The following is a 26435-nucleotide window of genomic DNA, read 5'->3' as shown; positions in this document are numbered from 1 at the left end:
TTTTGATGTTAAATTTTAAATAATCATAGCTTATTGTTGCTATGGTTTTTTTTTGTATAATGCCAAAGGAATCTTTTTTTATTATAAATGAATTGTGACCAATTATTATGACCAGCAGGTTGGCAAGCCCCAGCTTTCTCATCGTTCTTGCCATTCCTAGGTTATCAGCCATTCGACTTCCTCGCTACGTTGTTGTTAGCACCTTATCCATTCGTACAATAACCCCAATTTAATCTTATTGGTCTTTTGTTCAAAGGCGTACTTAACCAATAACCTTACTATCTAATTTGTCTTACAGCTACATTTTTTTTGTATGTTTAGTTTATACTTTATTTGACAGTACTTAGCAAACCGCACGAACGTCACTCGTCCATCTACTACAACTTTTCCCTGATAGCAAACGTGTTCGCTTCTTGCGCACGCGCAGCCCGCCAGGTGTTAACGGCTAGGGCTGTTTAAACATAATTTTTATATTTTTTTCAGTTTTTTTGTCGTTTTCTAGATTTTATATGTTTTTTTGTATTTTTTAACATTTTATAATTTTTTTCTAATTTTTTTTTTTACATATTTTTTTTACATTTTTTTATCTAGATGGGCTTTATTATGGTTTTTGCTCGTGAATGAAAAAAATATTTGTATCTCTTTTAACTTATAAACTTCTCTATTTAACTAGAATAATGCACAATTTTTTGAGGTCAGATAGTCACTGCAATAATGAGACAGTCGAGGCCTGGCGGACTTTCAGGTAATAGAGCAGTTCCCTGTTCTAGAATCGTCCCTTAGTTGTTAATTGGCCACGGTACGTCTCTAAGGCAAAATATAATTATACCTAATTATTGCTAACATTATGCAAGCACTTAATAAGCGTATCTGTGAAGCCAATCACTGCTGCGTTGCAGCTCAAGGAGAGAATAAAGAATTCCCTAAAATTGGCAATTTGATAGCATTCCCGCAGATGTTGCAGGTGCTGAACTTATTACTCATTTCTATTGCACTGTATTATAGTTCGGCCATTCAGAGAATGCGTTCCTGACACGTCGCGATTGAACTGACGACGTAACTACATTCATTGATTATTGATATAATAATGTTGTTTTAATGCTCCTCAATTGTTAAAACGGTAAACAACCAGCAAAAATATTTTTATCGTAACTGCAACGCCATTGCAAAGTTACGTCGTCAGTTCAATCGCGACGTGTCAGGAACGCATTCTCTGAATGGCCGAACTATAGACATCAAAACCAACAAAAAATATGAAAATAATACTATTTCAGTGACTACAACTATTTTCACTAAATGAGGTATGTCGTAATTAGCCTACGGATTACACTACATACTGAGTTTCAACACGGTATATTTTGTAGATACCTGCACATCTAGGATCATCGTCTTTTTGAAAACTGAATGAATGTTAACGAGACCAAAAATATTATTGACATCACTTTTGAAAGCCCAACTCATGTCTTTGTAGCAAAGACAGGCGGGCGTTGACATACAAGGCAAATGAGGCCAAACCAGGTAACGTTAACGAAAAAGACTACTTCACTGTCTCAGACAGCATGTTAATAAGAATAATGTAATATGAAAAAAAATATTAAATGCTGATGTCAACTGCACAAAACCAAAAGTCACTGAGAAGTGCAGGTATTACAAAAAAAAAAACACGTTATTTGTTAGATTTTCTCAAGTCCTTAACTTTGCCCGGTGGTTTGGGAGTTTTTCTTTACCTTAAGATCTAATGAAAGGCATGTTTCTATGCTAGCTTAATGTTTCTAAGAGGTAAGTATATCGGGAAGTCTTGCGTTGACTAAACACAGTTTATCTATTTATGACGAGTAAGGCCCAAACTGGCGCGACGAATTAATATTATCTAATATTTAGTACTAATGGGGTAGGTCGTTTTCCTCGAGGTACTTACACTTATTACCTAATTACTATTTTACGATTTTAAGCCACTAATTAGCATTTTAAGTCTATTTGCGATTTTTTTTTGTATTTTTAGTTTGCTTTTGTTTTTTTTTTATCTTACCGTTTTAACTACTTACGATTTTTTTGTTAGTTTTTTAATATATATTTTTTTTACTATCTAATATTAACTTAATTTATCTTAGTCTTAATTTTTTGTGGTTTTAAAATTTTGTATTTTTTTATGTTTTTTTTTTTCATTTTTAGAACGCTAATATTAATTTACTTACACTCATTATATGTAGTTCACACACATATACATATATATTTTTTGTTATTTTAGTATTTTTTTATTATTTTTTTGGTGCCTAATGGCCTTTTTTGTATACTGACACAAATTAACTTAATTTAGGCTAGTATTCTTTTGTGTTTTTGCTTTTTTAGTTTTTTTTTTTTTTTTTTTAGAACGCTAAGATTAATTAACTTAAAAACCTACCTATATTCCTAACCTATATTTTTTTTGTAAATTTTTGTTATTTTATACTTTTTTTGTTGACAAACCCACACGTTGTCGTATCTACGTCATCGTAGTCTACATTTTTTTAAGTGATTTCAATTTTTTATATGTTTTTTTTGTATTTTTTTATGTTTTTTTAGGGAGAGAATATTAGAGAGATACACATTAAATATTTAAAAATACTTAACTAAACTTACTTATTTAACTTAACTACACTTTTCACATTCCTTGGATGACACCGACCGTAAAGTCATTGTTCCTACTTTTAGCACACGTTCTTGAACGCGAATGTAACAATGTTCAGGAGTCATTAGGCAATTTCGGTGCTCCTGTACTGAAGTCTTACGATTTCACCAAGCTCACCTACTCAGTATCCTGTCTTCAACGGCAAGATCTTATTGAAACCGTGATTCCTAAGTTCTATCCGCATCTTCAATCTTCATCATCATTCCATCATTTCGTTTCCATCTTCATCCAAGGTACTTATCATACACCATTTATGCTGGATTATTTTTCCCTTAGTCGCCTCTTACGACACCCTCGGGAGGTGGGGTGGTCTATTCTATGCCGGAAACCACACGGCCGTTGTTTTGTTTAAGTTTTACCTCTACTATAAATCATGGTGACCCGAGATTCACACGTTTAAGTAAAATAGAGGTGTTGAAATACATGTTAAGTTAATTTTAGTTTCGTGGTAATTCACAGCAAGGATGCAGTTTGCAAGACCAGCTCTCCCTGCTTCTTCATCTCTGCTGTGATTTATACTTTTGTAGATATTCTCTTGTTTATTTTATCAGCTAATAGCTTGATATTGAATAAATTTTGAATAGAATAGCCATTATAGCGGCATTTGAAGTATCTTCCCGGGTGGCCCCTATTCCTCATCCAGAGAACGAACTGGGCCAGACCGAAATCTTCGGTCTAAATTACTATGAAATTATTACGGGCCGTCTTGTCATGTCGATTGTTCAGTTTCATCTTACTGAAGAAGACTACTTTGAATTGTAAGTACGATGAGTTTTGTTCCATAGCCCAGTTGAGGTCCCTGAAAATATGAAGGGGATCGAATTAAGCAATGTTCTTTTAGTTATTTTAAGTTCAGTTCAGTTATTTTAAAAGGACCCTGCACAGTAGAGCACACTGTAGACTAAAATCAGTCAGCCGACAGTTGACCCGATGGCTAGCTAGTTTTTTTTTGGATAATCTTGATTCCAATCAAAGTTTGCAGTAAGTCTGACAAACTATCGGCCGACAAAACAATTGCAATGTACTCTAAAGGTGTCTGGTATTATATTGAAAACTTACATCACAAACACATCGTGTTTACAACAGAAAGAAGAATTCTTAGTTCTGCGATAGATGTATCCTCGGAGATCTTAGTGAGGCACCCAGTGGCAAGATCTGAAAAAATATAGATAGACATGAATCAGTGAACAAAATGAAATTAAGGATTGAATGAGTATTATGCTTTCGAAGGGAGTCACGGTGAGTAAAGCAACCAACGTGTGAGTTCGATTCCAGGTCAGGCAACTACCAATGCAACTTTTCTTTATATATATCTTGGGCACCAATGAATGTGTTTCCAAAAGCACGTTAAACTGTAGGTCCCGGCTATCATTAAACATCCTTGGCAGTCGTTACGGATAGTAAGAAGCCAGTAAGTCTGATACCAGTCTTTAGGAGTATTAGGTAGCTCGGGTAACTGGGTTGAGAAAGTCAGATAAGCAGTCGCTCCTTGAAAAACACTGGTACTCAGCTGCAGTACGACTGGAAGCCGAACCCAACATAATTGGGAAAATACTCAGGAGATGATTTGAAGAAACATTGAGTGATGCCATAATACTTACGAAAACTGACTGTAGTATGATGTCGTCCGAATCTTGAGATGCCGCTAGCAGTGAAGAGGAGAAATTAGAAGAACATCAACTGAAATAGAAGCAAAAATCATATTAATATAATATACTGATAGACATCATTGGAAATGAGCACTTATTACTAAGGATTCTAATGGTAATGATCAACATCCCAAAAATATTTTTTTTAAGTTTTGCACTTCCTAATTCTCATTTACTTAATTAAAAGTCAAAAAGTCAAAGTTATTTTTTTTTAATTTCAGACAGGCCTATAACAAGTCTTTTGAAATGTCAGGTTGGTTGCTAAAAAACCGTCATTTATAGAGATCCGCATATTGGTAGGTACAATGAACTCAGATTAGGCCACAATCGCATGAAAAATTCTAAGTTTGACCCTCACTCATTATCAGGAATTCCTAATCCAAGTTGCTAAAGGTCAAAATCCTCTCTACCTGAAAAAAGATCTTCAACTGTATGACGTTCTTGGCTAATCAGCTACAGCAGTCCAGAGGTACAGGCTTTATACACCTTACCGAGACGAAATCAATTTGATCAATTATCCATACCGAACTACGCACATTTCATTGCATCTTCAAAGTTGCAAAGGCATAGTTGATTAAACCATCAGAATTGCACTATGTCTACAACAATACCACAGCGTACAGTCCAAAATGTAAATTCGTAAATACAGCCACTATTTGTTTTACGATTCTAATATTACACTAAGTTATGTGACAGCACTTCTGGCAAAAGACATAAATGGAAGAATCCGTATTACTGAATAACCAAATATCAAAAATGAGAAGACAAGAAACTTTTCAAAGGCCTGGGTTTCAGGCGACTTCTGTAACAATAAGTGTACCCACTGCAAACTAAACAGTTAGCCGACAGTAAAGTCAAAGCATTCTTTTTAAGAAAGTCTTGAATCGATAGGATTCAAGACTTTCTTAAAGTTCAAGAAAATATATCATATGTTATTATATATCTAATCTTTATTATAAGCGTACTGCCATTTATTAAAAACTGATTTATTAGTCCGGAAAACTTTCGGCTGACTAAAAGTTTGTAGTGTGTAGAGCTCTAAAGTGAATCAATGTTCCGCGCCGCGCATATCTGCACTGCGCCTTGCACATGCGCGATGCAACTGCGCGTTGGACAATGACGTCCAAACGCCCTCCCTATTCAACAGATTTTTATTTACCGCACCGTTATATCACATTGAGTTATTTCAGCATCTTGGGAGAACTTCTACCCGTGCTTGGATAAAATTTAACAGCAACAGCAAATATATTCGAATCTGCCCATTAGCTACCTCAATATCACAAATGAAGTTTCAGGTAAAAGCAAGTCTTAAATAAATAACATACCCGAACGATAATTTCCTTCACTTTGCAGTAATTATTATCATCGCTTATTAATAACTACTACAATGTCAAAAAATTAAAGGGACACACAACTAAAAAACTTAATATAGAGCAGCACCGTGCGCTACTGAGGCTCCGCGGCAACTGCCGGGGTCCGCATCGCACTCGGAGCGGCCTTAAACAATCAGGTCAATCAATGTTCCACGCCGCGCACATCCCGGCTGCATCCCCCTCCCCTCCACGCCCTGCGCGCTGCAACTGCGCGTTGGACGATGACGTCAATACTTCCTATACAATGCCCAGATAAAATTCAGCCTTTGTTACCCAACAGTGACAGCATTTTTCAAATCGGTTATTTTTAGGAGCTAAAACAAATCAAGAAACAAAAAACTGTTTCCCCTTTATTATGCACAAAAGCTCTAGCACACCTGAGATATGTCATACATAAGTAAATATGTTCTAAACCGCTCGTATCATCATCATGATTTAGCCTTTTTTAAATTATGCCAGGGTCGGCTTCCACTCTTACTGAATGAAGCTCAATATAAGCGTTTTACAAGAAGCGACTGTCTGTCTGACCTCCTCAACCCAATTACCCATGCAGCTTAATATCCCTTATTAGACTTACAAAATTGCTAATAAATACTTCAACGTTGCAAATGAACTTGCGGGGTGAAAGCAAGTATTAAATAAATTACGTACCTAAACGATAACTTCCTTCACTTTGCAGTAATTATTATCATCACTTATTAATAACAACAACAATGTCAGGGAATAAAAGGGACACACAACTAAAAAACTTGATATAGAGCTGCACCGTGCGCTCCTGAGGCTCCGCGGCAACTGCCGGGGTCCGCACCGCATTCGGAGCGGCCTTAAACAATTAGGTCAATCAATATTCCGTGCCGCGCACATCCCAGCTGCACCCCGCGCCCTGCACGCCGCGACCTGCGCGCTGCAACTGCGCGTTGGACGATGACGTCAATACGTCCTACTAAACACATTTTTATCTACCATACTGAGCTGAATAAGATATTTTATTTTTCCGTTGTTTCGTCCGTGCCTGGATAAAATATAGCCTCTGTTACTGGGGAATAATGTAAGCTACATCATCTCCGAGTGAAGCCAACAAACAATGAAAGCATTTTCAAAATTGGTTCAGATTTTAGGCACCAACAGTACAATATAAGAAAGATTACAGAATTATTAGCACACCTGAGGTAGTAGACAAGCTAAAATATTTGAAACTGTTTATAAACTGCCTCAATATCGCAAACGAAGTTGCAGGGAAAAGCAAGTTTTCAAATAACGACATACCCAATAATAATTTCCTTCACGTTGCAGTAATTGTTATCATCACTAGTTAATCATTTCTACAATGTCAGAGAATAAGAAACACACAACTAAAGAACAATGTCTAGAGCAGCACCGAGCGCTCCTGAGACTCCGCGGCGACTGACAGAGTCCGCACCGCGCTCGGTGCGGCCTTAAACAATTAGGTCAATCAATGTTCCGCGCCGCGCATATCCCGGCTGCACCCCCCCCCCTACACCCTGCGTGCTGCAACTGCGCGTTAGACGATGACGTCAATTCTTACTATTCAATGTCCAGATAAAATTCAGCCTTCGTTACCCAACAGTGAAAGCATTTTTCAAATCGGTTATTTTTGGGAACCAGAACAAACCATGAAACAAAAATCTGTTTGCCCTTTATTGTGTTTACAAAAGCAATAGCACACCTGAGATAGGTAGTACATAAGCAAATATGTTCCGAAAGGCTCGTATCATCATCATGATTGAGCCTTTTCCCAACTATGTCAGGGTCGGCTTCCAGTCTAACAGAATGAAGCTGAATGTAAGTGTTTTTACAAGAAGCGACTATTTGACCTCCTCGACCCAGTTACCCATGCAATCCAATATCCCTTATCAGCCTTACTAAATTGCTCATAAACTACCCCAATATCTCAAACGAAGTTGCAAAGTTTAAAAAAAATACATACCCGAACAATAATTTCCTTCACTTTGCAGTAATTGTAATTATCACTAGTTAATGAATTCTACAATGTCATGGAATAAGAAGGGCACACAACTAAAAAAAAAATTTTAGAGCAGAACTGTGCGCTGCTGAGACCCCGCGGCAACTGACGGGGTCCGCAGTGCATTCGATGCGGCCCTAAACAATTAGGTCAATCGATATTCCGCGCCGCGCATATCTGGGCTGCACCCCGCGTCCTGTGCGCTGCGACCTGCGCGTTGGACGATGACGTCAATACCCCCTCCTCCAACAGATTTTTATGTACCGTACTGTATATTAGTAACAAAAGAACTCAGAAGTACTAAACAGAATGGCAACTAAAAGACGACTATTGCATAACATATAAAAAAAAGGAGAGGAAAAATTATGGGACATCTTATACGTTACGACGATTTTATTAAAACATCGTGGTAGGGAAGGTCAAAAGAAAAAGGGGAAGGGGTCGTCTAAGGTATAGCTACATCGAGCAAATTAAATAGAACGTGAAGGTGGTGACGTATAACGAAGTTCAGGAGTTGGCGCTATATAGGCGTAAATGACACAATGGCACACTGAGTTGCTTAATAAAATATTTTGTTTTTCCGCAGTTTCACCCGTTTCCGGATAAAATATTGCCTTTGTTACTGGGGGACAATGTAAGCTACATTATTCCCTAATGAAACCATCAAAAATTTTCAATTCGGTCCAGTTTTTCCGTAATGACTGACAAGGATATTCAATGACAGCCGGGACCTAAAGTTTAACGTGGCATCCGAAACAGTCATTGGTGTCCAAGATATACTTAGAAAGTACATATAAACTTAGACAACCTGGAACCTGGAATCGAACCCACACGCCCCCATACTCGAGAGGTTGGCTCTTTACCCACTAGGCCACCATGACTTTTACTTTTTTTTGCCGGAACCAACAGTTTATTATTATTAAGATGACAGAAGTAATAGCACAGCTAAAATATTCAAAGTTGCGGGGTAAAAGCATGTTTAAAAAAATACATACCCAAACTATAATTTCCACTTTGCAGAAATTGTTCTCATCACTTATTAATAATTTCTACAATGTCAGGGAATAAAAGGAACACACAACTAAAAAACAATTTCTAGAGCGGCACCGTGCGCTCCTGAAACTCCGCGGCAACTGCCGGAGTCCGCACAGCAGTCGGTGTGGCCTTAAACAATTAGGTCAATCAATGTTCCGCGCCGCGCACATCCCGGCTGCACCACCCACCCCCTACACCCTGCGTACTGCAACTGCGCGTTAGACGATGACGTCAATACGTACATACTTACAGATTTCTATTTGGCGTACCGTTATTTATATTGTTGGTTTTCTGCGGTTCCACCAGCGTTCCGGGAAAATTTCTATGTGTGCCCAGAAGATAACTTACATTTTCCCCGATTTAAACCACCCAACAATGAAACATGTTTCAAATCATCAGTTTTTCGCAGCCAAAACAAATCAACAAACAAAAACTCATCAACTCTCGAGCCCTTTGCCAATAACGTTAGGGTCGGCGTCCAGTCTAACTGGATGAAGTTGAGTACTAGTGTTTTTCTCAAGTAGCGACAGCTTATCAAAACTCTTCACCCCAGTATCCCGGGCAACCTAATATCCCTTGTCAGACTAACAAAATTGATCATGAATCACCTAACTGTTGCAAACGAAGTTGCGAGGTAAAAGCAAGTCTTAAATAAATAACATACCCGAATGTTAGTTTCCTTTACTTTGCAGTAATTGTTATCATCACTTTTTAATATTTTCTATTATGTCAGGGAATAATATTGATACACATCTAAAAAACTTTGTATAGAGCAGCACCATACGCTACTGGGACTCCGCGGCAACTGACGGGGTCCGCACCGCACTCAGAGCGGCCTTAAACAATTAGGTCAATCGATATTCCGCGCCGCGCACATCCCGGCTGCACCCCGCGTCCTGTGCGCTGCGACCTGTGCGTCAGACCTGCGCGTTGGACAATGACGTCAATTCCCTCTTCCTCAACAGATTTTTATCTACCATACTGATATACCAAAAGAATTTAGAAGTCGTAAACAGAATGGAAACTAAAAGACGACTGTTTAATAACATAAAAAACAGGAGAGGAAAAATGATGGGACACCTTATACGTTACGATGATTTTATCAAAATATCGTGGTGGGAAAGATCGAAAGAAAAGGGGGAGATCTGACCACCTCACTGATCTGACCACCTCAACCCAGTTACCCGGACAACCCGATACCCCTTGGATAGACTGGCGTCAGACTTACTGGCTTCTGACTACCCGTAAAGACTGCCAAGGATTTTCAATGACAGCTGGGACCTACAGTTGAACGTGCCATCCGAAACACAGTCATTCGTGTCCAAGATAAACTAAGAAAGTACATACCGACTTAGAAAAGTTGCATTGGTACTTGCCTGTTTGGAACCGCACCCGCGGCCTCATACTCGAGAGGTTGGCTCTTTAGCCACTAGGCCACCACGACTTTAATTTTTTAAGCCGGAACCAACAGTTTTTTATTATTAAGATGACTGAAGTAATAGCACAGCTGAAATATTCGAAGTTGCGGGGTAAAAGCAAGTTTAAAAATATTACATACCTGAACTATAATTTCCTTCATTTTGCAGAAATTGTTATCATCACGTATTAATAATTTCTACAATCTCAGGGAAGAAAAGGAACACAAACAAAAACAATGTCTAGAGCACCACCGTGCGCTCCTGAGACTCCGCGGCAACTGACGGGGTCCGCAGCGCATTCGATGCGGCCTTAAACAATTAGGTCAATCTATATTCCGCGCCGCGCATATATGGGCTGCACCCCGCGTCCTGTGCGCTGCGACCTGCGCGTTGGACGATGACGTCAATACCCCCTCCTCCAACAGATTTTTATGTACCGTACTGATATACCAAAAGAACTCAGAAGGACTAAACAGAATGGAAACTAAAAGACGACTATTGCATAACATAGAAAACAAGAGAGGAAAAATGATGGGACACCTTATACGTTACGACGATTTTATCAAAACATCGTGGTAGGGAAGGTCGAAAGAAAAAGGGGAAAGGGTCGTCTAAGGTATAGCTACATCGAGCAAATTAAATATTCCTTATAGGTTGTGAAGTATAAGAAATTTCAGGAGTTGGTGCTAGAAAGGCGTAAATATCTGGGAGGCCCAAACGCTCCCTGCCGTAAACTCTACGCGGGGGTCATGCGGTCCATGGCCCTTTACGGGGCCCCGGTATGGGCACGTTCGGTACGGCCGCGGGCTGTACACTACCTGAACGTGCCCCAAAGGGTGATAGCCATTAGGCTAATCCGGGGGTACCGCACGATCTCCCGCGATGCAGCTGGCCTACTTGCTGAACTGCCACCGTGGGATCTGGAGGCGAGGGTCTTCTTGCGCCTGTACGACTGGCGCGAGGAGGCTCAGCGCCGGGGGGAAACTCCGCTGCCGCGGCAAGTTGTCGCGTAGCGGGCGCGATCTCATGGTGGCCTGGAGGGAGCGACTGTCGCAACCCATTGCAGGGCACGCCACCATCGTGGCGGTAAGTCCCCTCTTTGAGGAGTGGCTCGGGAGGAGTCATGGCGCCCTCACGTACCGCATGACGCAGGTCCTCACCGGACACGGTTGTTTCGGGAGGTACCTGCACCGAATCGGTCGTGAGGAGGCGCCCGGGTGTCACCATTGTGCGGACAGCCCCGAGGACACGGTGGACCACACAGTCCAGGTGTGCCCCGCATGGGAAGGGCACCGCCGGGTCCTCGTCGAGGCTTTGGGCGACGGCGACCTCTCGCGTCCGGCCCTGGTTCAGGCCATGGTCCGGGGCGAGAGGGAATGATGCCGTCGCCTCCTTCTGCGAAGCGGTTATGCTCGAGAAGGAGGAGGCGGAACGCCAGAGAGTACGGACCTCTCATCCCGGCCGCCGCGCTGGACCGGGTAGACACCATGGGCGCCGGGTGTCGCGTGATGACTCCCGGCCACCGTAGGCGTGGGTCTGTGGGCGGTGAGTTCGGGTGGCTCATCGTCCCTCTGTCTACTTAGACGACAGATCCTTGTCGACGGCGCGCGTTGTTTCACGCGCTCCTCAAAGAGATGTCAGGAACCCCAGCGGGGCCCAGCAGGGCCAAGGCCTGCCGGGGCTGCGGGTTGTTCGAAAGAGATGCCGCGGCCCTGGTACATAAAAGGCCTATGACGGAACACGATGGTTTTTAGTCAGTAAGAGTCTGACACTCCCTCACCGCTGCTAACCCACAGCGGGAGGGGTCATTTGATGATTTTTGACGTCGTTAAAAAAAAAAGATAGGCGTAAATGACACAATGACACGCTGAGTTGCTTAAAATATTTTGTTTTTCGCTGTTTCACCCGTTTCCGGATAAAATATTGCCTTTGTTACTAGGGGACAATGTAAGCTACTTATTCCGGAATGAAAGCATCTAACATTTTTCAATTCGGTCCAGTTTTTAGCTGAGTATCAGTGCTTTACACGGAGCGACTGCCTATCTGACCACCTCAACCCAGTTACCCGGGCAACCCGATACCCCTTGGATAGACTGGCATCAGACTTACTGGCTTTTGACTACCCGTAAAGACTGCCAAGGATTTTCAATGACAGCCGGGACCTACAGTTACGTGCCATCCGAAAAACAGTTATTGGTGTCCAAGATATACTTAGAAAGTACATAAAAACTTAGAAAAGTGGCTTTGGTACTTGCCTGACCTGGAATCGAACCCACGCCCTCATACTCGAGGGGTTGGCTCCTTACCCACTAGGCCACCACGACTTTTTTTTAGCCGGAACTAACAGTTTATTATAATTAACGGCCAGTTTCTTCATCAAAAGTTAAAGTTAAAGTAATGTCTAAAGTAAAAGTAACGGTCAAATTCGTTTTTTTAAGATTAAAGTGACAGCAAAACTAATAGAAAAATTGAATTTGACCGTTACTTTCACTTTAGACATTACTTTGACTTTTACTTTGGCTTTAACTTTTGATGAAGAAACTGGCTGTAAGACGACAGAATCTTTAGCACAGCTGAAATATTCGAAGTTGCATGGTAAAAGCAAGTTTGAAAAAATTACATACCCGAACTACAATTTCCTTCACTTTGCAGAAATTGTTATCATCACTTTTTAATAATTTCTACAATGTCAGGAAATAAGAGGGGCACACAACTAAAAACCTTTGTATAGAGCAGAACTGTACGCTGCTGAGACTCCGCGGCAACTGACGGGGTCCGCAGCGCATTCGATGCGGCCTTAAACAATTAGGTCAATCAATGTTCCGCGCCGCGCACATCCTGGCTGCACCCCCCCTCCCTCCGCCCTGCGCGCTGCAGCTGCGCGTTGGTCGATGACGTCAATACGTACCTCCTACTTACAGATTTCTATTTTGCGTACCGTTATATATCACTAAGTTATTTGATTTATATATTGTTGGTGTTCTGCGGTTCCACCAGCGTTCCGGGAAAATTCATATCCGTGCCCAGAGGATAACTTACATTATCCCCGATTTAAACTACCCAACAATTTCGTTTTTCGCAGCCAAAACAAACGAACAAACAAAAACTCATCAACTCTCGAGCCCTTTGCCAATAACGTTAGGGTCGGCGTCCAATCTAACTGGATGAAGCTGGGTACAAGTGTTTTTCACAAGGATCGACTGCCTATCTGACCTCCTCAACCCAGTTATCCGGGCAACCCAATACCCTTTTTAAAGACTGGTGTAAGATTTACTAAATTGCTCATAAACTACCTCAATACCTCAAACCCGATGCGAGGTAAAAGCAAGTCCTAAATAAATTACATACCCGAACGATAGTTTCCTTCACTTTGCAGAAATTGTTATCATCACTTATAAATAATTTCTACAATATCAGGGAATGCAAGGGACACACAACTAAAAAACTTGGTATAGAGAAGCACCGTGCGCTTCTGAGACTCCGCGGCAACTGAAGGGGTCCGCACCGCACTCGGAGCGGCCTTAAACAATTAGGTCAATCAATGTTCCGCGCCGCGCGCATCCTGGCTGCACCCCGCGCCCTGCGCACAACGGCCTGCGCGTGGCACAGGCGCGGCAAAATTGAAATTGAGATGTGCTCTTAAGCGTAAGTCTGTGGCCGGTAAGCTTCCGTGCGCACCATCGTGCTCACTATAGCCAAAGCCTGCCAAAGCTTTTCGAGATTGTTCGAAAAAGTTACCCACACCCTATAATCCACAGTGGGTTTTAGTCAGCAGTCTGACATTCCTTCACGCTGAACTCAAAGCACAAGGGGCAATGACTTCCCATTAAATAAAATTCAGTATAAAATAATATGCACCTGACTAGCAGTCTTACTCCGGTTAATTTATTTGTTGAAAGCTTGATAGTATATGTACGATGTGTTACGTCGCACAGACAGTAGAGTAGTAGTTAGGTAGAGTATTGGAGTGCAATCAGAAGAAGTTATAGTTTAAGTTCACTGTTTATTCTTATCAAAGTTACAAGTTTTAGTAAAGTAAAGTGGATCACACGCGACGTCAGTATCGGCCGGTGCACTCTTTCGCACTCGCCGCTAATCGACCTCAATTAACGTAAGGTGCCGAATTAGCGAAATAAGTAGAAATAACAAAATAATACAAATGTACGGACATGTAACCGTACATACTCTTAACCCGAAAAGAAAGAAAAAAATAAACAAGAAAAAAGAAGTCATCGTGATATCCACTTTTAACAACAAAATTAAAAGAATTGGTAAAATTAACAAATATGGAACATTATTCGAAGTTAAATTCCAGCTTCGGTTCCCGGCGTAGACTAGGGCGTGCGTAGTCGCCGCGACCTGGCGCTCCCGACGCCGAGGGTGCCAGCTGGCCGTTTCGCCCCCCGGACCTCTCTGGTGGGGCTGGAGTAGAACGTTGGGTCCCTGGTACCACATCCTCGTAATGACGTTCCTTACTTGGCGTACCCTTAGTACGGAACCAGCGTTTTTTTACGGCCCATATGATGCCAGCTGTTATTGCCATGGCCAAACCCAAATAACAAATGACATACTGGTGTACATCATGGGACGAGATGTTGGTTGGAAGTATTTGTTCTTGCTTAATGTTCTGTATGTCTTTATCGATCTTGTTAATAGAGTCATCCTTCATAATTTCTATTTTATATGCCGGTCGTGAGCTAATAATGCGGTTTAGAGACATATTTAAAGATGGTATCTTCAGGTCAGTTTCTACTCTTTTCCAGTTCTATAATAGAAGTCTGGTTTTTTATTAGTTCCAACAAGTGGGCTTCGTTCTTTTTTACCGCGTGAATATCGGTTTGATATTGATCTGCAAAACGCTGATCAAGAATACCAAATAGGTTGTTCGCCACATAACCCACTCCATCGATCAAACCGCGTTTGTTTCGACCAGCAAGTTGTTTGTGTGGAGCAAGCAGAATGTTGTTGTAGTAGTTGAAGATCTCTAGTTCATGCGAAAGTTGTCCAAGTGTGGGTTTACAGTACCGTGGGTCCAATCTATCGCATAGTCCCGATAGTCCTTGCAGGTAGGTTTGCAGCTTCTCAACTCCGCTCCAGTAAGTTGTGAGGTTATAATACATCAAAAGTCTCCATTCATCATGTATCAACTGTGCCTTTCCAACCGTTTCATAATATAAAGGACGATTTCTTCCAAGGTTGGCAACTTGAACGTTATTTCCTGAGTCTTCTACGGTCAAACCGTTTGTACTCATAAGCAGAACAAATAGTGTAAGAAGTGTTGTAAACATGGTGAAACCTTTACTCTTTCCAGTTTGATACTGCCTTGCTTTAGGTTTTGTTGTATAGTTGGCCTGAATCGCGCCTCGATTTGCTGAATCGTCTATTTGCTTGTTGTCACGTTCAATCGGTAGTACTGATAGTTTCGTAATTGGTCGCTTGATTATGCCAGCTTGCGTTTTAATAGCTGTGACTCGCACACGTTCATCACTTCCAGGATAAACTTCAATCACCCGACCCATGGCCCACTTCCCAGGGGGAATATTGTTGTCTCTTATTAAAACGATATCTCCATTTTTTATGTTCGGGGTAGCTTTCCTCCATTTGCTACGAGTTTGCAGTGTAGTTAGATAGTCATTTGACCAGGTTCTCCAAAAACTCTGGAACATGTGTTCAGTTAGTTGCCATCTCTTTCTTATGTTAAGATACCGGTCATCTTCATAGTCTGATATCGGAAGTGTAAGCGTAGGGCTGCCAGTAAGAAAGTGGCCAGGTGTTAGGTAATGATAAAATTCGTCGGGGTCTTCAGTGAGCGGACATAATGGCCGTGAGTTCATGCAAGCCTCTATTTTAGCTAGCAGGGTAGTAAACTCTTCGAAGGTGAGTTTCTGCTCACCTAGAACACGGCGAAGATGATGCTTCATCGACCGCACCGCTGCTTCCCATAGACCCCCGGCGGTCGGCCAGGCGGGTGCGTTGAACTGCCACTCCACCTTCATTTTACTCACTTCACTAAATAACTCAGGAGAAAGTTCCTTTAGAAAATATTCAAACTCTCTATTCAGCATTCGGGAAGCTCCTTTGAAGTTAGTGCCGCAGTCAGAGTACATTACTTGTGGTGTCCCGCGTCTTGAACACATTCTCTGAAAGGCCATCATAAAAGCCTCTGTACTTAAATCTGACACAAGCTCGATGTGAACGGCTTTTGTCGCCATGCACACAAAAATAGCAATATAGCCCTTGGAGGTTTTCACTCCTCTCCCTTTGTTTAGTTTAACATCCACGTGACCTGTGAAGTCGATCCCGCAGTGTGTAAATGGCCGTGACGGTTTGACCCGCTGTGGTGGAAGATCCGCCATGAGTTGGTGGTTTTCGATGGACCGGAACCGGTGACAGCGAATACACTTGCGAATCTCAGTTTTGACGACTCTGTTACCACCTATTATCCAAAATCGTTGGCGGATATAAGCGAGGGTGAGTCGAGCGCCTCCGTGAAGTGTGGCGGCATGAGCTTGCGAGATAATCAGTAGTGTTAGTCTGCCCGTCTTCGAAAGTATTGCAGGGTTCTTTACGCCCGCAGGTAAATTAGTTTTATTCAATCGACCGCCAACCCGCATAACGCCATCCTCGTCTAGGTATGGGTTCAGTTTGCAAAGTGGGCTCTTGTTAGGTAATAATTGATTTTTTGATAACAATTCGTATTCCGTTTCAAAGTCATATCTCTGGACCTTCTGCGTTATTAAATTCATAGCGATAAATAATTCATTCGGTTTCAAGTAACACGGTGACAACATATGTGATTCGGTGTCATTTTTCTTCGTTGTTTGTTTGCTAATCCGTGCGTTTTTGCAGAATCGTAGAATCCAAGCGATAGTTCGTTGTACTACAGTTAAAGAACTATGTTTCTGTAATAATTCATTTATTATGTCGTTCGATTGTTTAAGGGCTGTCGCTACTTGTTTTTCCTCAATTTTTGTTGTAAAGCATTTCACTGTTTGCTCGATGTTAGTTTCAACTTGGAAAGTTTTCAGCACTTCGGGCCCCGTAAACCATAAAGAAAAGTTGAGTAGCTTACTTGGGTATAGGCCCCTAGTGGCGCAATCTGCGGGATTGTTTTTAGATTCTATGTATAACCAATGTGAAGCTGGTATCACCTTCCGAATAGTCAATACTCTATTTTCAACGTACTTTTCATATTTAGATGGTTCTCCTTGCAGCCATGCCAGTACTACTTGAGAATCAGACCAAGCCCATGTCGTTACGCTTGTGCCTTTAAGTGCTTTAGTCACCTTGTCTATAAGTTTGGATAGTAGTAGCGCACCGCAGAGCTCAAGTCGAGGTAGCGACAACTTTTGTGTGAGTGGTGCAACCCTAGTCTTTGCCGTCAGCAATGTGACACGCGGTTGTCCACACTCGGTCATTGTACGAGCGTATACAACGCAAGCGAAAGCTTTTTCGCTGGCGTCACAAAATCCAAATAAATCGATTTTGTTATTATGACTACCGATCCATCTATTAAGTTGTATATTTTTTATCTCAGGTAGTTCATTTTTCAGCTTCATCCATTGAGTCTGTATGTCAACAGGCAAGGTATCATCCCAGTCTAGTTTTTCTGTCCATACACGTTGAAAGATAAGTTTTGATAAAATAGTTATCGGTGCAAGAAACCCCATAGGATCGTAGAGTTGAGATATTTGTGAAAGCAAAATTCGTTTCGTCAACGGTTTCTTGCTATTTTCAGCTATTTTCCAGTTAAAAGTGAAAGTATCTGCGTTCGGATTCCAGCCTAATCCCAACGTTTTCATGGAATCTTCCTGCTTAAAGTTGAAAGTAGTTTTCAAAATTTTGTCCTCACTTAGATGTTCCAATAATTCAGAGTTGTTACTGGTCCACTTACGTAGATTCATTCCTCCTGCCTCTAGGAGTTTTATAAGTTCAGCTTGAAGGTATTTTGCTGCTTTAAGCGAATTATGACCGCTAACGAGGTCATCGGCGTACAGCTCATTTTCCAGAATATTTGCTGCCTCAGGATAATTGTGTCGCTCATCAATTGCAAGTTGTTTTAGCGTTCGCATCGCTAGCCACGGCGCGCATTTTGTACCATATGTTACAGTACATAGAGCATATTCTTGTAACATGTGATCAGCTGACGTGCGCCATATGATCTTCTGAAGGTTTTGTTGTTCTTCATGAAGCCAGATGCATCTGAACATCTTCTCGACGTCTGCCGTGAAGACATATTGATACGTTCGCCATTTAAGTATTAAGTCTTGAATGTCCTTTTGTAGGTTAGGTCCTTTTTCCATCAGACTGTTTAAACTTTTTCCACTTGAAGTCACCTGAGCACCATTAAACACAACTCTCAATTTCGTGGTGCTAGAGTTCTCATTGAGTACGGGATGATGCGGGAAGAAATTTTCATTGTTATTGTTTTCTGACGTAACTCGACTCGCCGTTAGTCTCATATGTTGTAATTGCAAATATTCGTTCATAAAGTTTTTGTAGCTGCGTGATAAGTTTTCATTTTTATTCAACCGTTTCTCTAATTGTAAAAACTGAGAAATTGCGGTAGGTTTTGAGTTTCCTAGCTGTTGTTCGTAATTTTGCATCATAGGCATTTTGACGACGTATTTCCCATCGGGAGCTCTTCTAGTAGTCTCTTGATAGAAGATTTCACACTTATCCTCTGGGCTAATATCTGCAGAGCTTACGGTTATATCTTCACTGTCCCAGTATCTTGACAGATCAGTGGTATCTATCAGAGCTACGTGGCAGTGAAATGTTTCGAGTTTTCCACACAATATCCAGCCTAAGTGAGTATGTTGTGCTGTTGGAGAGCCTTGATTCCCTTTCAGCACACCGTCTAGGATTACTTCGGAATAAACCTCTGCCCCCAGCAGCAGGTCGACGGAGCTTGACCTATTAAAGTCCGGGTCAGCCAGCTTTAAGTTTTGGAGGTGAGTCCAGTTAGTTTTATTAAAGGTGTTGTTAGGAAGTTTGTTTGTAATTTTCTGTAGAACTAGAGCCTGAGCTTCAAACTTGAAATCGGAGTGAATGGATTGACAGTCCAAATTGACCAGTCCCCTGCAATTTCCAGCAGCTGACCCTATTCCAGAGACAGTGGCGTTTAGTTTTGTTCTCGGCAGTCGTAACAGTTGGGCAGCGTTTTCAGTCATTAAGTTCACTTGCGCTCCCTGATCCAGAAGCGCGCGCATCGTGACGTAAGTCCCGTCAACAGCTTTTATTTTGACCTGAACAGTAGTTAAAAGAACTTCAATGTCATTCGTCGATAAGTGATGAGCTTGTTGAGTTGATGTGGAAGGTCGAGGCTGGATATCATTCCCTGTAAATTGTCTAGAAGTTTCAGTGTTATATTTATTCATATGTAATAATGTATGATGCTTTGCATTGCAGTCTTTACATGTTTTCGGTGAGTTGCACTTTCCGTAGCCGTGACTGTATAGGCAATTTTTGCAGACGTTGAGTTTTGCCACTGTTTTGTTTCTACTCGCGCAATCTAGGTCAAGAAATTTATCGCACCGCATCAGCACGTGATCACCGCTGCAAAATGGGCACTGTCCATATGACGCATGAAATGTTTTTGAAATCTCCTTATTGCCTTCTAATAAGGTTGATTTTTTCATGAAGTTGAATTTGTTGTTGTAAGGCTTGTAGTTGTTGTTAGGGCCATTGAGACTCTTGTTATAAGGTTTATTGAAATATTGCTTTTGAGGGATAAATGAGTCCTTTTGGCAGCTTTTAACAGTCTCGTAAGCTAGAAATTTTGATTCCAGAAATGACAAAAACTCTTGTAGGTCAGGAATTTCTCGGTTATTCTTCATTTCTTTTACGTATTCGTTAAAAGTAACGGTGTCCAATTTCTGTGACATATAGTGCACAATAATCGGTCCCCAAGTGGACACTTGGGCTCCCATGTTGGCGAGGCCGTTCAAGCTTTCATTGATGTTGCCGTGCATCCTTTTCAGGTTATATGCATTCGGTTGCTGAATCGTGGGTAATTGCTGCATGGCGTTCATGAATGAGGTAAACTGAAGACGGCGATTATCATACCGATGTATCAGCATCTCCCAGCATGAATCATAGTTATCAGAGTTTATTGACAGATGCTGTACTAGGCGTTCCGCTTCACCCTTTAATTTAGTTTTTAGATGTTGCATTTTTTGCGACTTAGGGATGGTTGGATTGTTGTGAATAGTTTCGAGAAAAATATCTTTGAAAGAAATCCACTGAATATAGTTACCAGAGAACTCAGGAATTTCAATTTTCGGCGCGGATCGTTGGTAATGAGCATTCGACCAGATCTTACTATTTAGTGCTTTTCTAATACTGTCGTACCTGTTTTCAATATCCTCAAACTTCTGCATGTATTCGTCTTTAAAGCTTTGATCTTTCAGCGCACCTTCCAGTTCCCAGTGTATCTTCTCAATACAATCCCATTTAGTTTTCAAAGTTGATACGCAATCTTCCAATTCCCACTTTTCGGTAATAAATTCAAGGTCAATCTTCGTCATAGCTCTTTTCAACGCTTTGAATCTAGCTTCTTGTTGAGCCATAAGTTCTTTAGTCTTCTCATCAGCTTTATCTTGGAGAATCTCAATTAAATTGACGTCTAAGGACTCCTTCTGCTTTTGTTGAGTAAATAGTAATTCTTTCATATGACTTTTAGTCGATTCGTACAGCTGTTTAGTTTTTTCATAAACCTTGTTAGTGAAGTAGTTAATATTCGACTTGTCTTCAAGTACTTCTAGCTTTGTTATGTGTCTATGTTCAAATTCTTCCCACAGTTGTTCTAGTTTAGCAAGACGTTGCTGTAAGTAGCTTTCCGTCTTTCTGCTGGCGCTGTCCTTTTTGTAGTTAGAACAGAGTGCCTTGATGCTCTCAAAAGTAGCTTCTTGAGCCGTTAACCCCATTTTCTTAGTTAAGTTATGATAGTAAGTTGTAGTAGATTCAATACCTCAGTTAGGTGCTGGTTCCTGGATACTCAGCGCGCTCCGAGACCGCCACTACGAAATTCGACTTCTCAATCGACTTGGTGAGACCCGCTTGTGGGAGGCCAAGCCACCGATTCGCTATCGCAGTATAAGTCACCAGAAGCACTAAGTGTTATTGTCGAAGGACCAAAATGTACGATGTGTTACGTCGCACAGACAGTAGAGTAGTAGTTAGGTAGAGTATTGGAGTGCAATCAGAAGAAGTTATAGTTTAAGTTCACTGTTTATTCTTATCAAAGTTACAAGTTTTAGTAAAGTAAAGTGGATCACACGCGACGTCAGTATCGGCCGGTGCACTCTTTCGCACTCGCCGCTAATCGACCTCAATTAACGTAAGGTGCCGAATTAGCGAAATAAGTAGAAATAACAAAATAATACAAATGTACGGACATGTAACCGTACAGTATACTTTCATGTACAACAATTATATAGTGCGCAACAATTAGCAGCCTGCGCGCACACTTCAAACTGTTTAGTTGGCCCTTGGTAGGAACTAATTTTTTTTTTAGAAAATCGTGAATTGCATCAAAGTTTTTAGTCAGTCTGATATCGAATAAATAAGTAATCTTTGTTACGTGGGTACTTTCTTTCATATTCATTCTGATTTATGAACAAAAATCAACTATCGGCCGACTAAATCTTTTTAGTGTGCACGCGATATTAAAGAAAGTCGCGAGCGCGTTTTATTTCTTAAGTTTGGGAAGAATGCAGCAGAAATCAGATGGTTTGTTGAGAAAAAAATGCGCGAGCAATAAATAAAAAAATAAGAAAAACAAAGATCAATATCTTCAAAATGCGCGAGCGAAGCCGGCGCGAGTTTCACGAAGCTTGGGGACAAAACACAAATGAAGTAGTAACAGACTGCACGAGCGAAGCGAACGTGACTATGCCTGAGCAGAACCTTGTTTTATGTTAGTTTGCAATCGCAAAAGCGCGAGCGAAGCGACTTTTTTTTAAATTTTGTTACTGAAAAGGAGATCTTCGACTAGCTAGAGAAATGTTATCGAGAATCTATATTCATAAAATTCCTATTAAAACGTAACTTTATATCAAATTCGCGTACCTAGAAAAAGAATACCACAGTTCTGTCAGTTTCATTCCAAAAACTTGGAAATTATCAAATGACCCCTTTCGCTGTAGGTGCAGAGTGTGGGAGTGTTAGAGTCATACTGATTAAAACCCATCAAGTTCCTTCTTAAGCCCTTTAAGTACCAGGGTCGCGATAACTCATTCGAACAATCCCACAGACCTACGCCTAAAGCTTGAGTTTCCTAGGAAATCAGTGCCGTCATATAGCGGCCGTAATATTACGGACGCAAAAAGACGGTCGTCTTTCTACATATATTTAAACTGTGTCTTTACGGTGGTGACATGTGGAAAGTTCCACGGCCGTTTTAACACACGTCATAAACTTTTTTTTAGTTGTATTATACTTACTAACCTGTTTTATTTAATATTTCTCAAATTTCACGACACCAATTTTGTTTTAGTTGTTTTTTTTTCTATAATCTTTACTTTTTATATTATTTATTGCTTCGTGGTTACGAACGAAATCTATTAAAATTTCGTCGTCTTCGCTGCTCCAAGAGTTGGTCAACTCATTTTTTACGTTGTTCCGAAAAAAAAACACAAATACGGATTAAAAAAGCTTCACCGCTTTCAATAAAACGTTCACCAAACCATCTGACACCGTCAAGACGGCCGTCATGCAAATGGCGGCACCGCTTTTTGAAGTTACGGTGTACGTTACCGCTTTCTAGGAAACCGCCCCATTTCTTTTACATAGACAACGTTCTAGTGACGTCATTCACCGCTGTATTACGGCCGCTATATGACGGCACCGCTTTCCTAGGAAACCAAAGCTTTAGACCACATTTAAATTTCAATTTTGCCGCGTCTGTGCCACACGCAGTTGCATCGCGCAGGACGCCCTCCGGGGTTTGTTGACTCTTCTTGAGGAGCTCGTAGAACAAAGCGTGCCGTGAACAACGGGCCTATTGTCTCATAGGTCACGTAAGAACGATGAGTCACCCGAAACTCATCGCCCAGACGCCCACAGACCCACGCCTACGATGGCCGGGAGTTTTCTCTCGACTCCCGGCGCCCGTAGTGTCTTCCACCTAAACCGCAGAGTCTGGGAAGACAGGTTCGAATTGTCAGTCGCTCTACCAGGTCAACGAGGGCCGGGCTAATATCCTCCTCGAGGTTGAGTGCATGTACCTCCCGAAACAGCCGTGTCCGATGACCTGCCTCACGCGGTAGGTGAGGACCTGCGTCACGCGGTAGTTGAAGGCGCCATGACTCCTCCAGAGCCATTCCTCAAAGAGGGGACTTATCACCAATATTGTGGCGTGCCACCATGAGATCGCGGTGGAAGACCGTCCGCTTAGCGACAGGTCGTCACAGCAACAGGGTTTCCCCCGACGTTGCCTGCTTCCTCGGACCAGTCGTTCAGGCGCGAGAGGACCCTCGCCTTCAGTTCGATGGTGGGTCAGCTGCTTCGCGGGAGATAGTGCGGTTACCACCGGATTAGCCATATAACTATGAGGCAAGTTTACGGAGTGCATGTGCCCATACCAGGGACTCGTAAAGGGCCATGGACCGCATGACTCCCGCGTAGAATCTCCGGCAGCAGCAGCACACCTGAGGTAAGTAGTACATAAGCAAATATAAGCTCATAAACTACCTCAATATCGCTAGCGAATTGAAATAATTGAAATCGAAAAAAAAGGGGCAAAAGCAAGTCTTAAATAAATTACATACCCAGAAGATATAATCCTAAAGATCCTTCACTTTGCAGGAATTGTTATCATCACTTTGTCAGGGAATGCAAGGGACACACAACTAAAAAACAATGTATAGCGCAGCACCGTGCGCTTCTGAGACTCCGCGGCAACTGCCAGGGTCTGCACCGCACTCGGAGCGGCCTTAAACAATCAGGTCAATCGATATTCCGCGCCGCGCATATCCCGGCTGCACCCCGCGCCCTGTGCGCTACGACCTGCGCACTGCAACTGGTGTGTGACACAGGCCCGGCAAAATTTAAATTAAGCGTGGGTATTTGGGCGATGAGATTCTGATAGCTCACCGTCCCTCCGTCCCATAAGAGACGACAGGCTCGCTTTGTTCCATGCACTCCGTACAAGTAATGCAGATTGAAATAGCTTATATACACACGGACACAACGAAATGTCGTTCGTCTATTCTCTTACCTACGAACGTCTTATGTTCTTTGAAATCTCTCGGTTTCGTAATAGCGAGTTTATATTTTTTTCCCTATCACAAAAAGTGGACAACGCCGCTAAAGAAGTTTTCACTTCAAAAAGGATTTAGAATACACACATCAAAAGTGTCTAGTGAATATATCTTTGTACAACTTTTTTGCTGTTTGTCCTTTAATAATTATATAAATTAATTATACAAATATATAAATTAATTGTACAAATATATAAATTAATTGTACAAATATATAAATTAATTAATCAATATATTATATTATAATGTTCGGGATAATGTCGGGACACCTTTTCACACACGGTCGGTTAGCCCCATGGTAAGTTATTAATTAACTTGTATTATGGGTGCTAAAACAACTGATAAACTACATATAGCTACATATATACATATTTATAAATACATATTATAACACACAGACCACGGCTAACAAGCATACTCATCACACAAATGTCGACCGAACCGAGAATAGAACCCGGGACCTCAGGTTCGGCAGTCCGGCATGGTGACGATTGCGCCATCGAGGTCGTCAACATTATATCAATATATTATTTATTTATTTATTTATTGGATTTCCAGCAGAGGATACACAGGTCACTTACATTAAACACAAATAGGTACATAGGAACTGATTACTGTGTTCCCCCAATTACAGGAAACCACAGCATTTACTCAATGATAACCAGATGCTACAAAAAAAATTGACATCAATATACTTAGTACTTAATTTATAAATTATAAAAACAAAAAACACAATAAAAACACATAAAACAAAACACATAGTAGGAAAAGTATAAAATACAAACGAACATAATAATATAGATACATTTAGAAAAATTAATATTAATATTTTGACAATATGAGCCGTAGGTCCTTTTTATATACAGACATCTTACGGGTAATATCTAGGTTGTGGTTCTTTGCTAATTCATTGTAGTTTCTACAGAGCCTTGGCAGAACGGCGAAGTGACCAAGGTTGGTTTTAGATCCTGGCACATTAAGAAGATTTATAGCTACACTTCCTCGGCAAACGAGATGGTGTGTTTATCTGCAGCTTACCAAGAAGCTCAGGACAGTCGATAGCCCCACGAAACAGTTTGTGGAGGAATGTGAGGTCTAAAACTTTTCTCCTGTCTGCAAGGGCGGATATTTTATAGTGCTGTAGTCTTAGGCTATAGTTCGCGACTTTTCTAGCCAGGCGGTCTTTGTAACAAAGATGATATAGAAAACGTCTTTGTACGCTTTCTAGGCGTTTAGTGTAGACTTCATAGTGAGGATTCCATATGCTACTATTGTATTCAAGTAAAGGGCGGACTAAAGTATTGTACAATTTAATTCTAGTAGAGGCCTTGAAAAAGTTTTTGCTATTACGCAGGACAAAACCGAGCACTTTGAATGCCTTTGATATTATCTTTGTTACGTGTCTGTCAAATTTTAGTTCTTTATCGAATACAATTCCCAAATCCCGAATGTACTCTACGTGTTGTAACGTTTGCTGATCTAATGTGTAATTATTAATTTGTGTATTTCTTTTACGGGTAAAATGCATACGATGACATTTGGAGACATTTAAATTCATTTTATTTGTACTACACCAGTCCGCCAATCTATCAAGATCGGCTTGTAGTAATGCAGAGTCCAGATCACGGCTCTGATCATTTCTTCTTTTCTTGAATGACGGCCCCGCTCCATAATAACGTTGATTTAAAAATCAGAATAAGGGAAACAGTAGCATTAATCATATCTTCAATGCGTTGTTTTATAGGACAAATATTCACATCTGAATTTTACATTTAACTGCTCCTGTTTTAAATGATTAAATTAGGCGCTCTGCTTACTGCGTCGCTACCCGTCGCGTAGCGCAGGATGACAGATTTTACCAATGTATCCAAGTTCAATTTATATAGAAATCTCGCCTAGCACAATACACTGCCGACGCGGAAATGCACGAGAATTTGCAACGGTAGAATCTGCCATCCCGCGCTAAGGGTGCATCTACACGGTGCAAGTAGCTTGCGCATGTTGAAGCACATGCACGGTTTACTTGCATTTTTAAAACGTGTTG

The 26435-nt window shown here is 41.3% G+C and overlaps 1 protein-coding gene and 1 long non-coding RNA gene across 6 annotated transcripts; both read right to left on the bottom strand.

The window, feature by feature from the left end:
• Positions 1-2029: 2029 nt before the first annotated feature.
• LOC124645076 lies at positions 2030-13550 on the bottom strand. 5 transcript variants are annotated; one of them, XR_006986151.1, is made up of 4 exons: positions 13476-13550; positions 4270-4348; positions 3728-3823; positions 2030-3467 (listed from the first exon to the last, which is right to left on the bottom strand). It is a non-coding gene; the product is annotated as an uncharacterized LOC124645076 (long non-coding RNA). The 5 variants fall into 5 exon arrangements; XR_006986154.1 differs by lacking the exon at positions 13476-13550 and adding an exon at positions 12752-12808; XR_006986153.1 differs by lacking the exon at positions 13476-13550 and adding an exon at positions 10268-10335.
• Positions 13551-14869: 1319 nt separating this feature from the next.
• LOC124645363 lies at positions 14870-21055 on the bottom strand. Its single transcript, XM_047185167.1, has one exon. The coding sequence runs from the start codon at positions 21053-21055 to the stop codon at positions 14870-14872; it is 6186 nt and encodes a 2061-aa protein (XP_047041123.1).
• Positions 21056-26435: the final 5380 nt, after the last annotated feature.

This window comes from Helicoverpa zea, chromosome 31 (genome assembly GCF_022581195.2).
Source record: "Helicoverpa zea isolate HzStark_Cry1AcR chromosome 31, ilHelZeax1.1, whole genome shotgun sequence".
Lineage (NCBI taxonomy): Eukaryota > Metazoa > Arthropoda > Insecta > Lepidoptera > Noctuidae > Helicoverpa > Helicoverpa zea.
This window is presented reverse-complemented; position numbering and strand designations above follow the sequence as displayed.